This window comes from Ruditapes philippinarum, unplaced genomic scaffold (assembly GCF_026571515.1).
Source record: "Ruditapes philippinarum isolate M1 unplaced genomic scaffold, ASM2657151v2 ctg5873_1_1_1_1, whole genome shotgun sequence".
Classification (NCBI taxonomy): Eukaryota; Metazoa; Mollusca; class Bivalvia; order Venerida; family Veneridae; genus Ruditapes; species Ruditapes philippinarum.
The window spans coordinates 142995-160114 of NW_026866895.1; the positions used below are offsets into that span (position 1 = coordinate 142995).

Genomic DNA, 17120 nt, shown 5'->3' on the forward strand with positions numbered 1-17120 from the left:
CATCAAACTTAGTCAATATGCTCTTCTAGGTAATTGCTCAAATGAGTTTGAACATGGATCATCTAGGATGAAAAACTAGGTCATAGGAGCTAAAAATAGAAAACAAAATGTTAACACTTTAACGTATAGACTTGAAATTTGGAAGTTGGGTGTCATTTCTGATGCCAAATTGAATTTTGATATCAGCTGACCTACTTTGCATATAATTGTTATCATTTTACCTCTTTTCTCGTTTTTTGACATTCATATTTGAAATTCGGACGAGGGGTGTAATATTTTATGCTGAATTGATAAATTTGATATCAGCTGACCTACTTGTTATATTTTTGATATCGCTTGACCTACAATGAAATGATGGATCAGGTGAGCGATCTAGGGCAAAGCTGGCCCTGTTGTTTTTGTATTAAGGAAATAATCATGACATTTGAGAAAAAGTAACATTTTTATATATATAATAATATCTGCCGTTTCTTTTTTGTGTTGTTATAATAGCTCATAATGTTTTGTATTTGCATAAATTGAGTTTTGAAATAAACTTTTGAAACTTTAAATTAGATAACTCACGTCGATGCGTAAATGAATATACACCGCTAGATGTTGAACAAAGTCAAGATGAAGGGATTGGATTATCATCAATCATGGAGGAACATGGTGAGATTAATCTATTTACACCGAATTTAGGAAAACATAATCAATTGAACTCTTTGATAATTGAAAAACTCGTTTCTACTGTTACTGTACATTTAATGTATAAGGCATCTTTCTCAAACGTAAACACGTCTTAATTCTTAATTTATCTAGTTAAAGAAAGGATTTTTACAAGTTAAATTTCTCGGAAATTTTGGTTGCTCTGTAATATTGGTTGTTCTGTAAACCATGCCCACTGCGATAAAATATTTTACACTGCTTAAACAATTTTCTTTATAATATCTAGTAAAAAGTTTATTCTACATAAGAATTTTCTGTGTTATAAATTGCATTCTTAAAAGTTTTATGCGAAAAAATAAGACGTTCAGGAACACTCGTGTGCATAAGTCACCAAAAATTCCGAAGGTTTCTGATACTCTCAGTACATTATGATCAGTAAATGTTCCTGATATTATATCATTATTGATGCGTTAAATTGATATGAATTTCATATTCTCCATACATTTTTTTTCTGCTCAATGACTAGAAAACTATTTGACCCATAGCCTTCAGACATCATAGGATGCTCCATCTTATTGAGTAGAAGACTCCGATTGTTGGAGGACGCCGAGTGAAATAAAGTGTCTGTACAATGAAAAAAGAATACGCAAACGCTATCATGTAGATGTCCAAATATATTAATATCTGTTTTTTTGTTTTAAATTAATGAAATAATCGTGACATTTTAGAAAAGGTAACATTTTATACATTATGTTCTCTGCCTGTTCTTTTTTATGTTGTTTTACATGTTTATACTATATAAATTCTGTTTTACATGGTATATGTGTTGCATGAGTTTTTGAAATAAATTTTTATACTTAAAATTAGATGACTCTTCTCGATGCGAAATTGAGAATACACCACTGCTAGCTGTCCGATGCGAAATTAAGAATACAACGCCGCTAGATGTGGAACTAAATAAAGACGAAAGGATTGGAGTATCATCGCTAGCGGAACCTGGTTAGATTAATCTATTTACAGCGAATTAATTGATAAAAATTTAAAAAGGAATGCATAATCAATTGAACTCTTTGGTACTGTAAAAAAAACTCGTTTCTATTGTAAATGTATAAGGCATCTTTCCAAAACGTTTTTGTTTGTTTCTTTGGATTTTTACGGCACGTCAACACATAACTGGCCATATCGTGCTGAATGCTCTAATAGGCTTAAAATGTTATGTAAAACTTTGTAAATGACAATGAAAAATGAGCCATTTAGATCCTAGAATACAAGTTTATCTGTTTTAAATAATCAATGATATTATTTAATGGAATTGTATTAAAGAGTTCTTTGAGTGAATTTACACAATAAAATCTATTACGGGCCTGTTAAAAAACCATGACATTCAAGAAGAAAATGCTTTTCTAAAACGTATACACGAGTTAATTTTTCAATTATCTAAAAGGAGTTTAGGAGAGGATTTGTACTAGTTAAATTTCTCGGACTTTGGGTTGTTCTGTAATTTGGGTTTTTCTTTAAACCATGCTCCCTGTGATGGAATAGTTTACACAGCTTAAAATTTTTCATATGATATCTAGTGAAAAGTTAATGCTACATAAGGTTTTTTCACTGTTATAAATTGCATTAAGATTGTTTTCCTTGATTGGTTCAGAATATAACTTTAGAAACCAACTCAAATGCAGATAATAAAGGTTATAAAACTTTGTTTATGTTTTCTTTTGTTGAAAAAATATAGTTATTCATTTACTTTCTTTTTTGCATATAATCATGCTATGGATGAGGAGCGAAATGCGAAAGTCTGAAAAATAAAATTTCAGGTCCTGTTAAAGTCCTATAATTTTTTGAGAGTTTGGACTTCATTATAAATATATGGCTTAACAATGAAGTTCTATTATTGCAATACTTAAGAAGTACCCTTAAACGATGAAATATAGAAAACATACGGTATCACGATGTTTACAAATTGGTAATTATTATCTTTGAAAAAAGCTCTGATGAATAAAATGTAAAATTGATGTTAAGTTATTAGGGTTGTCAAATTGCGCATGGGAATAACCTATAATTATATGAGTAATAGACAGAATTCTTCAAAATCAAGGCATTTTGAGTATTGACACTGCCCTACAATCAAGGCATTTTGTGTAACGCTACTTCTTTAAAATCAAGGAATTTTATTTTACCACACCTTTTCGAAATCAAGGCATTTTGAGTAACGACACTTCTGCCTATTTATCCAAATGGCTATTTCGCGATTTTTTTTAAACTAATTTAAAAGCATACCTAAATTGCATAAAATAGTTAATAAATGTGTAAATGTGTGGAACATAAAAAAGTCCACAGAGTGAAGCTATTCATTTCTTTTGTGTACAATTTTCATTTTTTGTCCGTGTTCTTTTAAAATGCATTTTGGGTAAGCTTATCATTCGTCAGTTGGAAACGTTTTTGTAAGAATTTCACCTAACTTCTTCGCAAAGGGTTAGTATAAGTAATATCTTTCACATATTTACTTCGGATTGTCATGGATCAAAAAAGTGTGTAACTTCATCATCTTTAGGGAGACAATTGTTAATTAATTCAGAGGTTTGCAAATAAAGTCAGAATTTTGGTCGGCATGGGTTTTAAACTTTTTCAATGGTTTTCATTTAATGGAAACCATGATTTTCATGAGATGTTAAAACTGGACTAGGATTTTGAAGCAATTTAACAAAAAAGTAGATTGATTTTTCAATAAATGAATTAACAATAGCTCTTTATTTATAACCAATGTCAAGTAGCTGTAATATCTATGACTCGCATGAACATGACGTTAGCGAATTTTCTCATATCTGTCTGAAATTCAGGTAACAGTCTTCCATTGATAAATAATGTTTCACTATATCAACATGCCATGCAAATTTATCCATGATTTTGAATGCACCATTATTTACATTATTTATGTTAACGCGTATAACAAACACATCCTGAATTTGGTCTTTTTGGAATTCATCACAAGTTTTTCATTCTAGTGTGTATTTATCTGGGACTTAGAATAACTCCCATGTATTAAAAGAAATTTAATTTAATTTGACATGAAAAAAATGCATGTAATATTACTAAAAAAGTCCCTTTTAATGCTATTTTATATTATGTTTGTATATATTTGTTACAATCATAATAATAAAAACAGACTTTGTTCATTTTTTTTACTACTGTTTTGTATGTTCAAAAGAAAATACATTTAATATTTTATCTCTAGCAAGCCTACCAAAGTCCATGATGAACAATGTCTTTCGTCCGCCCAATCAATTATAACATGTACGGTTTTGGTAAAATCTAATTAATCATTGAAAAGTTCATAAGTATATCTTTTCATCAGATGCCTACTAGGTCGTCGTCACTTGCTGTATTTCTTGCTTGGATGCCCTTTGATAATGTACACTAGTACTTAATCTAAATAGAAAACGACCTATGCGCAGGAATGATTTGGACAATATATGTAATGAGGGGATTTTTTGCACGGAGCTTCTCATTTGCTGCATTGCAGCAACATTTGTACTTGTGTGATAGAGGTTTTTGTTGGTTCAGAAACTGACTTTAGAGAAATACTCAAATTGCACAGAATTAGTGATAAAGGTATGCAATTTATTTTCCTGATGTTGTACAAAAGTGTTGCTTACAATAAAGTTATTGTTTTCTTTATTTTTGTGTATAATCATGCTTTGAATGAGGAGTGATATCGAAAGTTTTAAGAATAAAATTTATGTTTTGTTAAGTTCCATAATTCATCAGCTTCTAGTTGTTTCTAGTTGTTATCACTATACAAATAATGTTAGAATATTGGTAGGTTTGGTTATTAAATTTATTCAATGGTTTATATCTAATGCAAACTTAGATTTTTTATCACACTACACTAAATTTATAGTACGAGATGTAAGGTAGTTATAGGTTTAATTCAGTGGACAATAAAAAAGGGCATCATGGCCTTCCTGGTAATAAACCAGTGTTAATGATTTTGGCAATTAGTTTGTTTTACCCTGTTATAAATCATACTTATTATCTTTTTATTCATGCACTTTACTTCAAATGCTTTAAAAATGATGCACAAATCATATTAAAGGTCTTATGTCTACAAATTTACATTGAAAATCTTAACAATTTTTACAGATCAAACCACTGGATACATTAATATGTACAATTAATCTGGGGAAGAAAATCAAACAAACAAACAAACAAACAAACAAACAGTTTTTTGAAACGAAACATTGTATGAAAGAAATTTAAAAATTGAAGTTCATGATTAAGGTTTTTTTTTTTAAATGTTAATAAATTTGTAGAGGGAAAAAATCTATGCACGACACTACTTCAAAATCAAGGCATTTTGAATAACAACAATACCTCAAAGTCAAAGCATTTTTTTGAATAAAATAGTATATTTAGCTTATTGATAATTATTAACCTCTTTTTTCTTCAAAACATGAAGTAGCTCACATTATATGTTTATAATCATGAGCAAATTATAACACTGATTTAGCTTATTATACTAAGAAAAAAAGTACATCATTGTTTCCACGTCTCTTTTATATCCACTCGTTTTTCAAATGTAACGGATTTTTTTTAGAAATCTCTGAATATGTTATACAACTTTTATGAGTTTGTCCTTTTCTTTAAAAATGTTTGTTTCTCTTTTTGTGTACATAAATTGTAATATTGTACTCTAATTGAGTTGAACATGTACACCGCAATGGTTATTAATATACACAAAACCCACATTTTATATGTCATCTTTTTCAGATCTTAATAGCAAATACAAAGCAGATGATGACAATGAAATAAAACCAGTAGACCCTAAGGAAACTGAAAAACAAACTGCTGTGGTGTATCCATATGATGAAACAAAGAGCAATGGTTTGTCAAATATCTATAGCTTTAGTTATATCTGTTAGGATGTATGATGTACTCAATTTGCGACGAACGTGCCCTCAGGCACGTCAGATCATGGGGTTTCGATGTCTTCAATCGGAACGTAGCTCAAACCGAATAACATCTTAATAAATAGTACACGATTTAATCATTTAAAGCTCACACATTATGCCGGTATATGTTGAAAGCGTTTATGTTCCAGTTTAATTGCAAAGATCGTTAAATAATTGCATGATAAATTAAACAAATGAATATCATATTTACGAGAAAAAAATGTAAAAAATTGCACTACTTTGTCCTACCTCGTTCCATACTAGTGTGTACTGTGTAGAAATATGTACTATGTTAAATTGTACGACCGAGTTATCCCGCTTAACTTTCGGATAAACAGTAGCCAATACTTTCAGAGATTTGCGACGTAACATAAATTGTGAAAAAATCTGAAGGAGAACAATGTATCCGGGCAGTGAGACGAAACAGTCTAGTACATAATCCTGGGATTTGGTTTCAAAGAAATTTCTTTCACAATTCTTTATAACATGCATTTATTCAGCGAAGTTTTAACTATATAAATAAGACCCATACCATAAAAGTTATAAAAACATTGAAATCGAGTTTTTTTATTCAAATATTATTCATTTAAAATCGTTGAATAACATCAAAGAATATAATGAGCGAAAGAAAAGCATCGACACAAGTCTGATTTTCTTTCGTCGTCAGGTTTCTGACATACTGAACTTCGATCTATTTTCTAGACAAATACGATCCGTACTACCAAGATATTTTAATACTGTTTAGCTATAAAACTAAGATATGTCTCAAATTGAACATTTTTATAGGGATAAAAATGCATTATGTCATTTTTCCATATTAAATAGACTATTGTGATAATAACAGGCACGGATCCACCGGGGGGGGGGGGGGGTTAAGGGACTGAAGCCCCCCCCCCCCCAAAAAAAAAAAAAACTTAACAAATCGCGACCTATTTTATAGTCTGCATAATATGTGTGCACTGTTCCACCACATGGTTTTTAAATGCCCCCGATTCTTGAAGTTGATATTACTTTCTTATAAAATAATTGATGTGTGACCAAAACATGAACAAATAAATAAAAAAAATTGCAAGGTTTCATGTCACTCGTATATTAAAAAAGACTGGCGCCAAATGAACTTTTTAGCTCACTATAAGAAGAATAGTGGTGCTATCCTCATCTTGGTGCCAGTGTGTCAGTGTCCGCGTTGTCATAACACTTTGTTTAAAGACTTGGGGCAACGTCCAGCTTGTAAAGCATCGAATTTCATGAACCACTGAAATATTTGCTTGTAACTTCACAAATACGTTTGAGATCCTTCGTAATAGGAGATGTAAAACCAATAACTAAAGCATACCTTTTTATAGACCATTTTGAACCAAATTAATCTTGCTTAATTTTTCTCTTGTAATATCATTGCTCCGCGTCCACATGCTTCATGTAAATGTCTGCCACTTAAGTCCTGAACCCCTCGAAATACTTTCTTCAAACTTAACTAACTCAAATATAAATTTCATCAAGTATATGTGAAGTAGAGGTGAAAAATCCATACCTGCACAGTGCCAATGTCAGACAACTTTGTGTATTCTGTATAATTTCAAATTTGACTCAACTGTTCATCTTATCAATTATATGTGCAAAACCTATGCTGCCATTGTGCTGGCTTCTGGACAAGATTGATTTTGAATGTCCAGCATTTGTGGTTAGCGCAATAAATCCTTTACTCCATAAGAGATTCTCTCCAAACAAGACACAAAATTTCAAGTCAGTAAGGTGCAGAACCCATATCCCCGCTATACTTGCTCAGGGTTAAGGTTTACAATGAAGTTAAAATTTCACATTTTATCGTGTCCTCTCTATAAATAGTAAAGCCCTTGAAGCATTTTTCAAGGGCTTACCTCAACAAGACAATGTTCAGAGCCCATTTTGTCGTTGTAGTCGCTGAAAGACAAGGTCAAGTGCCAGACGATTTCGTGTCCAGGTCAGCATTTAAGTCAAATTGATATAACCTATATACCCTGAAGCATTTTCTTCAACTTGACCCAAATATAAACCTAAATGAAAAGAATCATTACAGATCGAATATCAGACATTTTCGTGTCCATTCTATAAATTCCTAGTATACCCCTTGAAGGAATTTCCTTTAACTGGTCTCACATTGCCCCCTCTTAAATTATGATAAATAGGCTATTATAAATGTATGTGTAATGTATAATTACTAATGGTAGGATAAGTTGGTCCGACAATTCATCTTAATGTGATTCATGTTGTATTTAAGGTTGCAAAGAGGTTGGACACAAGGATGCTATATTACGACATATAACAAAGGAACATTTTCAGGGAACTGGAGTCTATGAGAATAAAGAGGGTAATATTTTAAAAAGATAAAATTTCAATTATATCTTCTCTTATAATGTTCGGAAATGGTAAAACATGACATAAAATTGCTTACAAGGTGTTAATGAAATTAAAATATCGAAATTACAAAGTGAGCACGTATCCACATCCCCTATTTTCATTCATTCTTAAAACACAAACAGAGCAATATGCATTTCTGATGCACATTTTTACAAGGGCTTACTTGTTGTAATAAAATAATTACAGTCAATTGAAAATGTTGTAAAAAGGCATTTGTCATTATTGAATTGCGTAAATAGATACATACCGTTCATTTCTAATCTTACAAACGAAAGCGAAACATTTGTAGTATATTTTTCTCCTTTTTTTGTAGAACAGGGATCGGAAATCAAAACAAAAGAAAACCAGATATGTCTAAGATCAGAGGACCAATCGTTATCTTCCATGGATCCAGATAAAGGTTTCTAACCAATTTTACTGAAAACTCGACTGAACTGATTAATAAAACTATTTTGAACGAAAACTAGTTTTGTAATAAAAATTATTCGCCACAGTAATTAATATCATGATATCAATATACTTAGGAACAGCAATTAGTATCATGATATCAATAAACTTATCAGACAAATATTAGTTTCTACAGACTTTATATCAGTTCGATAGTCCCCCCCCCCCTCCGCAAATAGTCATATGATATTTCTTAATTGTCTGTTAGTCTGTCCTCTCTTTCCGGTTCATGATATGGCCATTCAGGCATGGATTGTCAATTAATGTTATATAAATATGTAGCACAATGTCTCAAAGTATCTTAAGCTAGACCCAAATTAGTAGCTTGAAGGTCAATTCAACAGTTGTCCGGTCAACAATATTGACATATCTAAAAGTACTGTTTAATAATTTGGCATAGAGGGTCTATATGTGTTTTGACTTTTGTGAAAGGAGATTTATTATTGTTCTGGTCAACCCTGTAAAATTAAACGTTGCAACGCTTTTCAATAAATCCTCCTGCTAAGAATAGCACAAACTACGATATTCAGCTCTTTTCTCAATATTATTGTTTGCTTATCTTTCTGTTATAAGTGCCGCATGTGATATTAGTAAGATAAGGTATTTTTTTATTTTAAGGCTTCTATAATCGCAGTGGAGTTAAAATCAATCATATTTTACGTTTAAAAATATGAAATATCAAACTTTACACAGGTACAAATTTAACGAAGACAACATGAAAATGATCAAAATCCCGGGTCATTCAGGATCTTTCCTCATATATCAAAATTGCACCTGTTGGTACCTTTGTCATTTATTCGTTGCTTTTTGGTAAACTGATAACATTAGAAAGTGTTTCTTTACTCTGTTTATCATAGCTGAGCACCATATGCTCTTTAAAACTCTTCGTCTCAGAAACTACAATGCCAAGACCTTAGATATTTGACATGTAGCATCATCTTACAGTCTTATACATAAGTTATATATACATAATGTCTGTGGAATCAAAAATGACCCTGCCCTATTGGTCAATTATTTAACATAAACATTTAAAAGAAAATGCATTAAAGTGTTAATCTATAAAACTCAAATGCCTGTTCAATAAAATATCTTAAAGGCATGCATCTGAGAAACTACAATGCTTAGAGGAGCTTAGATATATAACATGTAGTATCACCTTGCTAAAAAATTATATTAATCAAGCCGCTAGGGTCAGACATGGCCCTGTTTACTAAGGTTTACTTAGTTAACATAGGCAAGGATGTTATACATCCGATCCTTGAAAATCGTTTGGCACGACATTATTATTGTTTGTGGTAGATTTTATTCTTTCTATTTGTATTGTTAGTTGTGTGCTTCCAGTATTCCTTACTTTAATATCGTTTAATCACCCTTAGGATATGTTGTATGTTTTTAAATGTGTCTTTTGACGTATTATCTTTGATATGCAGGCTTCATCATCTCATATCCTCTACAAAATTTCTATTTTGTTTAGTTTCGCCAATTATTTTCTCCTTTCGGACACACTCATTTTTTCTAAAGGTACCATACGTCGCCTTTATGAAAGTATCACATTGATGAATCCTTGATAATTCCGTATTAACACATTTACGGATATCTTTAAACTCGAAATTTCACCATTTTCATTTCTGTTAAAACCGGTGCTGGGGAGTGGACGGTGACTTGTACTTTCCAGTAGTTGTCAGCAGGTGTCAAGTGCTGTGTGGCAGCTGTAAAAAAGTTGCCCCGTACTTCACTTCAGAATTCTCTTGTAATTTTGTTGTGATGAATGCTTCAGAGGGATCACTTTGTTTCAAGATTTTGGAGCTGTAACGCATAGTATCAGTAGAAATTGAGATTAATTGCAGTATACATTTTGGTATGCATTCTTATAAACCAGTTACGATGCCTTTGAACAAAGGCAGAAATTTATCAGTGCTTCTTAACATTTTATGGGCTCTATTTATCGTTTCATATAATATGATGTGACATTTATGAAGTTTTCTTTATTTGGATTTACTTAAATTTATCTTTAATTTTCAGGTACCTCTGAATTGCAAATTATTGACTGGACAAAAGTTTTCTTACAATTATCAAGATCGTTTTCCCCAACACACTGGAAATTGTTTGCATTAGAATTACTCAGTAAGTCCGTATAACTTTAATATCCGCCTCAACTTAGTTAAACGCTAAAGTAATCATGTAATAACTATTAAACATAGTTTTTCTTGTCTACCAAAAAATGTTGTTTTTGAAATAAATGTCAAGAACCTTTCATTTATCTTTAAAAGGATAAACAATAGAAACTTGATAGAGTATTTCTGTTGTAGTCATACCTTCTTTTATAATGTTCAGAAATAAAAATATGTTGTGAAATATGTTGCATTTGACTTCAGGCAATTGTCAGGAGATGGCTAGAAGCGTTGATAAAACAGTTAATGAAATTGAGCTTGAAGCAAGGAATCAGCATACAGAAGGTTGGGTCTTTCATGCGTATTTTAAAGTATTCAATAAATGGCTTAACAATCTTGGAAGCACAAGAGCAACCTTTGAACATATCAAAGATGCTGCTACAAATGCATTTGATTCAGTAGAGGATAAAAACCGGATTGATTCTATCAAAAGGTTTGATTTTGATTTTAATACGCCCGAAAACAATTCGGCGTTTGATGTTACGCACCTGGTCGTCCGTCCTAAGTAAGCGGTGTTAGAATCCGGTCTGTATATTTTGAAGCGATGAAAGGATATTGAAATTTGAACAGGCTCAATCCAACCGAAACTAAAACAGTTTCAGTTTTGCCGTGTTGGGCGTTTTTAGGGATAATTTTGTTTTCTTTCCAAATCAGTGTTATTTGTGTCGTGCAATAGTTGTTTAAAAGTCTCCATGTACATTTAATCAAAGTTATATTTTCGATTCCTCAAGATCGTTCAGCACGACATCACTGTTGTTAGTTTATGTTTTTGGTACTTTCATTTAGCTTTTGATCCAGTGGAATGAAATTTAAATTAATTGGCAGATTACAGGTCAGGTGTGTTCCAGAAATCATAATTGGCTCCGTCCCGGAGATTACTTGATTGATTTAGACATATATTAACGGTGGGTAATCGATTTAGACATATTTGGAATATTATCCCGTTCTTAAAATAAAATGGATTTAAAGCTTGACGAGGTAACAAAATAAAAAAAAACACATTTACATCTTTTAGTCTTTGAATATTCTTTTTGCACGGAACATTGAAATGTTTAAGGAATTCATATAGAACTTTATAAGAATTGTTAACGGTCTTTTATTAGTTGGAATCGAAAAACAAATTTCACATGCCTATAGCTAAGATATTAAGCAGGTAGCCATATGATTTTTATAAATAATGCAACTTGGGTCAAATTTTGTCCGCCTCGGGGTCACTTGATTATAGGTGAACACATTTAAGTCTTATTATGTGAAACTATAAAGGTCAGAGCTTAGATATTTGGCATGTAGCATCAATTTGTATATTTCAACATATAAATATTTTTAATCGTGACCCTCAGTTTAAAATTGGCTCTGCCCCGGGAGTCACTTGCCTTACGTAGTATAAATCAAACACATGCCATCTTTTTGGGATAAATGCTTTGCCTCATATAGCCATACTTGTCATGTAGAATTTTCTAGTAGACCTCTGAATGGTATTTTGAGTCATGCATTTCGGGTAAAAATGCGTCCTCCTTCATGGTCATATAGTATCATAAGGATAGCCAAGAAAAAATCATTTTATAGATAAGCTTCTTAAGTTCTTAAAGTTTTTTTTTTAAAAAAATGAAGTATCTTTCCTTAATTTTGATTACTTAAAAAATTATGTATGTATAAAAAAATAGATCAGGTAGGATGATATAGAGATGATATTGATCGAGTTTATGTTTTATTGAACGAGTTGAATAAAATTATAATATGCGTGTTTCTGGTGTGGATAATATATCATATCACATCGGACTGAGGGAACTGCTCAACCTAGACAACGCCTCAGTTGACATTATCTTGTCAAGGGTGAAAATTGTCGGATGTGATGTTTATTTTATCATACCGAGCAAATCAAAATTCAATTTATAAATCTAAAACATTATACCTTATAAACTAAAACTCGTAACCGGTATGGGCTTGAAGGTCGTTTGGTAATGCCAGAATCCCTAATGTGCGGTCGCATTATGTAAGTTCAGACTTATGTCCTCTGACATCACATGAGGTTATGTTATAAATAAACCACACAGGGTATGACAATATTTCGACAGGCAATTGATCAAACGAGATCAGTAGATTCAGAAGTAAAACTATTCAAATATGATGTTTTATTTGTCGCATACAAAACAAGAACTGTTAAAATAAAATACGAATCTACGGTTACATTTTCCACACATTTTCCCGGGCTTAAGCCGCTTAATTCATGTATACGAAATATTATTTCGCAATTACGAAATATTAATTCGTTTTATACGAAATATTTATTTGTAGATGTGACATATTAATTCGTAAAAACGAAATATTATTCCGTAATAACGAAATATTTATTCGTAAATACGAAATAATATTATTTTTTAACAAATAAATTCTTTTAATAAACGGAATAACAGAAGGCACAATAGCCTCTTTCTTGACGGCTCAATAACTTGACAAGTATGACATTTACTGTCTGTATATTTAGTGAGGACCTGGCCATTAGATGACCCCTATTGATGTTTTGGTCAGTCGTCATTGGTTAATGTCTGAATGACCTAGATTTTCCAGCTATATTACCAAGCCCTAAAGTATGTTGCATTTTATTTTCAAAATAAAAAAACACTAAAAGCTACCTTAAAGATGGAGCTCGCCTTCCGATGACAGAATAAAAGAAAATTGTCTTTTATATTTAAGAGTTTTGGTAATATTTATAAAGAAGGCTTTGAAACTAAATTCTTGACTAAATACAAGACAGGTCCACAGAGTATAAATTATGATTTCTTTTCTTTCTAAGTCTTACATGTCTTAAACTTCAACGCAAAGGTTTAACAGTACTATGTGTCGAAACTTAAAGTAATCATCCGTTGAGTGAGTTGCCTCGATATCCGTGATAGTACAGACGCTTGGAAAATGTTGTTAAAAATTGGGGTTAAGGGGTCCAAATGCTACACAGACAATAAATGATTTGTTTCGTTCTGTCGATTTGATTGTGTTCTGAAGCAAGTATCATGTTTGAATGATCACACAGTGTCCATACATAAATTTAAGGAATATATTAGTTCGTGAAAATCTTGAAGCAAACTTTGCTAAATAAATGTGTATGATAAAAGAAAGTAATGATATAGCCTGTAAACATTTTATGTGTTTGCCAGCTTTTTGTAATATGTTTTTGAAAAAACGAAAAAAAGGGATATTTTGGATTGAGACTGACTTCACTCTCAAAAACCCTGTTTACTCAAATATAACAACTTGAGAGCCATTAGGCTTATGATCATTATATTACGTGGCTAGCGAGGTTAATCCACGCTTCTAGATGACCCCTTTTGATTGTGAGGTTAGTCGGTCCTATGTCAAGCTCATTATGATTTTCAATTTAAACTCTATTTCGGGCAAATTACTTAATTATAATATTTTGCTTGCTGTCCTCATTACTGCATGTAGGTATCGCAAGTGTTAATAATTACTAGAAAGCCTCTTCAAATACTGTGATCAGTAGGTTAAATGTCAAGGTCACAATGTACTTTAAACATTATAATACATTAAATTTCTTGAGATCTTGTAAACACGCTGTCTCATCAAATTGTTAAGAGGTTGTCCATGCCCAACCTAAAATAAACTCTGGCGAAACGCGGCGGGGGATATAGTTTTAGTGTTTGTCCGTCCATCCCTCCGTCCCTCTGTCGTTCCATCCTACATTTTTGTCCGGATCATAACTTGAAAACTAAATAACAGATTGACTTGAAAATTGAAATATGAATAGATGGCACCTAGGATAACGTACATTGTCAAAGAACCATAACGCTATTTAGTCCGTTTTAAAGTTATATCCCTTTATTTAATTTTACAATAATATATGACTTGAAACTTGAAATATGAATAGATGGAAACGTGGAAGGAAATTAATATTCCGTAATTACAAATTAATATTTTGTAAAGAAAAATTAATTTTTCGTAAAAACGAATTTGTATTTCGTAATTACGAACTATATTTTGTAAAAAAAGAATTAGGTCCAGGGCAAAATTGGTGGAAAATGTCACCTAAAAGCTTTTCATTGACGCACTTTGGCGCTGGAACACTTAACTTAAGTGATAGACGAAATGTTTGTTTAACGCATATGACATCATGCGTAATGTATACATGTACACGTCTATGAGAGAAAAATGTCTCTAAGTTTATAATCTACATTTATTGTTTTCTATTTGTTTTCTTTCAGGAACCCCCCTATGAAAGTGGCAACGCCAATGTGTCCCCCTTTAGAACCTTGCAAATTAGATCGAACATTTGGGAGCAACTATGGACATTCTCAACAGTATATGGCCTTACATGATAATGAAGCACAAGGCAACTCTAATTGCGAACGAGGAATATATGTCAGTTCGATTCAAACTCGTAGTTACCAAATGGCTCATTGTCCGTACTGTTCTAGGTATACTACAAACGAAATATCAAATCAGGAGAATACTTTAGTACGATTAAACAAAAACAGTATTGAAACTAAATACAATGATATTGACGAACGAGAGCAAATAGGAAAACGAAAGAAAGACCAACCAACTACTCAGCAAAATAAACGGATAGCAAATGATAAGTATATTGTGGAAAATGCCAAACAAAATCTGCTTTTTGATATCATGCCAATTCGTCAAAATGATTATGACATGTTTATGGATTTTGTTATAGACCTTATTTCAAACGAATGTCATGTAAGCCAAGAAGCAGTATTGTCCATTACATACAAAGGTTTCTGTAAAGCCCACCAAACAAAAACAAAGGAAAATGAAACCTTATATATAATAAAATCGGGAAAGACAAGTCTCTGTATTGGAAAAGAGGTATTCGAGGATTTAGCTGTTTACGGTAATATCGCAAGACCCAAACTGCTGAAATATCTGGAGGAAAAGAATATTGACTGTGATAACTCCACGTTATTGTTCATCAAATTTGAACAAATGAAAGTATGCTTTATTTGTTTATATATTTTGATCTGAATGCTATGCTCGCTTAAATCTGAAGTTAATAAATCGTATAGTAATTAAGTACATGGCTTCTTTAAAATGTTTCACTTAATTAAATTATATTCACTTACTACAGTTATTTAGTTTGTTATACACTATAAATGGACCTAAATGATCTGTCAAAGAATTATTCAATGACCTGATAAAACATATCGGTAATAGTTTTTCCATTCCTTAATCCAAACATGTACACAATGTTAACCAGCTATATACACATATTAATACATGTACATTTCAGAATAAAGATGTTAAAAGCGTTAGGAGCGATGCTGAAAAAGAAAATAATGCTGAGCAAAATTTCCAAGTTAATGGTCAAAATGGATTATGCCCTGACATGAACGAATCTGAAGAACCATTTAGCATCAAAACAAGTCTCAAACAAAACTCCTCTGGTCAGTTATTTGAACCTGAAGAAAAGGTAGGGACAACACAGGTTGAACATGGACAGAAAGAATTAGACAACAAAGCAAAGAGTGAACAAGAAACTGTGACAAATAACGGGAAAGATGACAAAGATGCAGGCATAGAAAAGGAATTAGAAAGCATTAAAGAATCGTTTTTCCCGGATGGTGATGAAACATATGATTTACCGACTGCAGATAATGTAGCCGATATATTGAATAATTTTATGGATCAGGACTAAAACAACAGTCCTAAAGATAGCACGTGCCTATCTCGGGGGGGGGGGGGGTAAACTGTCAAGTCACTTTATTGTAAATACTTGCTATATGATACTTTACTGTTGAAACTTTTATTTTTCATAAGGATAATAAGTTGGTACAAGCACATTTCTTACAACTTTAAAGTACTCTATTTAATCCTGATGATTATTGAAAATGTTTACGTGGTTTATACACTGAATATATACCATAATTAATTAATAGACTTTAGAATAGTTTACTTAATAGTTTACTTAAGAAAGAGAAAACATATTACTTAAGACGGAGGAAACAATTTACTTAAAGAGGAAACAGTTTATGTAAAAAAGAGAAGAAAAAAAAACAGTTTACTTAAGAAAGAGAAAATAGTTTTGTTAAGAAGGTAAAAGTGTTTACATAGAAGGAGAACACATAATTGGAATATTGTTTTCAAACAACTATATTGGTTTATTAGTTAAGGTTTTATAAGCAAACATAAACACGCATATATTCATGACAATATGATCCTTTTTATTCAACCCATCGCCTAAATTTATTGCTACATAATGTTTTTTTATGTTTTTGTACATATTTAGTTATAGCATCCATACAAGTTCGTCCTTGCTGTGACTCTTCCCATGTACAAAATCATAAATAACGGGCATAGAACTAAGAAAAATAAAAATATATGTTTAAGTCATCTCATGAGCTAAACACTTTCTCTTTTCGAGGTTAAAACAAACAATAGATGTTTTTTTTTATCAAAATATAGAATTTAAGAAAAGTGTGTCCTAGATTTGTTCTGGAACCCTAAAAATCCTGACAAATAGTGGTATATATAGTGGTTATCT

General features: G+C 31.6%; 2 protein-coding genes and 1 long non-coding RNA gene across 3 annotated transcripts in view; 2 read left to right on the forward strand and 1 right to left on the reverse strand.

Moving 5' to 3' along the window:
- LOC132734133 (uncharacterized) overlaps positions 1-17120 on the forward strand; it is a 122825-nt gene that overhangs the window by 67655 nt on the left and 38050 nt on the right. The window lies entirely within an intron of this gene.
- The window catches only part of LOC132734134 (uncharacterized), a 116691-nt gene that overhangs the window by 55846 nt on the left and 43725 nt on the right, over positions 1-17120 (reverse strand). The window lies entirely within an intron of this gene.
- LOC132734129 (uncharacterized) lies at positions 639-16274 on the forward strand. The gene is made up of 9 exons (XM_060720846.1): positions 639-651; positions 1516-1647; positions 5419-5532; positions 7858-7947; positions 8311-8397; positions 10467-10568; positions 10820-11048; positions 14830-15571; positions 15870-16274. Exons 1-9 carry the CDS (start codon positions 639-641, stop codon positions 16272-16274), a joined length of 1914 nt encoding a protein of 637 aa, XP_060576829.1.